This window comes from Phytophthora parasitica (assembly GCF_000247585.1).
Source record: "Phytophthora parasitica INRA-310 unplaced genomic scaffold supercont2.30, whole genome shotgun sequence".
Classification (NCBI taxonomy): domain Eukaryota; phylum Oomycota; class Peronosporomycetes; order Peronosporales; family Peronosporaceae; genus Phytophthora; species Phytophthora nicotianae.
The window spans coordinates 322124-323536 of record NW_008649016.1 but is presented as its reverse complement, the minus strand read 5'-3'; the positions used below and the strand labels follow the sequence as shown (position 1 = coordinate 323536).

At 47.6% G+C, this 1413-nt stretch overlaps 1 protein-coding gene across 1 annotated transcript; it reads left to right on the top strand.

Annotated features, from left to right (window-relative positions):
• Positions 1-643: 643 nt before the first annotated feature.
• Positions 644-845, top strand: PPTG_23102 (hypothetical protein; the record flags this gene model as incomplete). Its single annotated transcript, XM_008908473.1, has 2 exons — positions 644-747; positions 809-845. The coding sequence occupies 2 exons, from the start codon at positions 644-646 to the stop codon at positions 843-845; spliced, it is 141 nt and encodes a 46-aa protein (XP_008906721.1).
• Positions 846-1413: the final 568 nt, after the last annotated feature.

Genomic DNA, 1413 nt, shown 5'->3' with positions numbered 1-1413 from the left:
GCGAAGTGGCGAGGCTGATCGAGCGGGAATTTACGAGCGATTACCGAGACGTCCAAGCCCCCAGAACCAAAGCGTTGGGGCTGCTGAAAGGCAGGAAGTATGTGTGGTTGGGTGCTATGATGAAGAGTAGGTTTCCGGCAAGTATATGTGACTTCGGCTTTGGATTTGCCCAAGATCTTTTGAGGGAAGAATCTCGGGAACTGAACCTGAAAGAGAAAATAGTGGGCCAACTACAGCCAGCAACTGACGAGAAAGGTGTTATTTATCTTGCAGCTCTGGTAGACTCCTTGCATGCCTAAGTCCTAGGATATTTTGAAGAAGACGACGACTTCAAAATCTCCAATGGGTGAAGCTACACGACACAGCAAGTGGCAGTGGTCAAATAATCGATGAAAGGGTACAGGACATACAACACCCGCCTTGTTGTCGAGACGGCAGTAGCAGTTGACCACACTGAAATATTAGAGCTTCTCTTACTTATGGACCAAGCCACAGCGCTTGGTGGTGACTACAGCATTGGAGTCTGCTGCTAAACAGGGTCGCATGGATGTACTGAAACACCTTGGGAACTACGGCGTGCATAAGGAAGGGGAACATGAAAGGCATCTGTACGGTCGAATGAAAGAGCTTTACCGTGTCAGTGATGCGCTCGGTGTGGCTGCCAGAGCTGGGTAACATGGATTCTACACAGAAGAAACGCTCGGAAGGTATGGGTCTTTATGTGGACAGCTCGATCTTTGTGATCGAGTGAGCTGTTCAAGACAACCGGCACGATGTGGTCGAGTTAATGTGTTCGTGCTGTGCGAAGGATGAAACCCACTCCACTCTTCATCGCTCAGATGTAACCTCGACGTGATCAAGGACATTTGCGAAGCCTGTCCACCCGGCAGGCGCGGCGACAAATGTGCTGGCAACCTTCAAACTTAGCGATAAAGAGACGGTAAACTTTCTGCGTAGCGTTGGTACATTTGAATGTGCGTACGGAAAAGTTAATGATTTCATAGTTGCATTTTTCATGTTTGTTTTATCCCGTTTAAAAAATATTTCTTTAAAAAAAATAGTGCATTGCATTAGTTTTTATGATTCCTGCATCAAGGCAATCTGAAGAATACGAACTGCTTCAGCCGCAGTTGGTCTCTTCGTAGGATCCATCGAAACACAAACACGACCCAACCTTACTATTGTGTGAGGATCAGACTTTGAGAACTGCACGCTTAACATTCCACTCGCGACTCGTTGGAGTATAGCCAATGTGGGCATCTGGCGGTTAGACCCACTGCGTTTTACGTGGGAGTAAGGTAATGAATGCATCGACAGCTCCGACAGCACCACTCCAAAAGAAAACATGTCTGCCTTCTCATCGTACGCGTTTCCAATCATCACTTCCGGAGCCATCCAAAGCGACGTACCCAC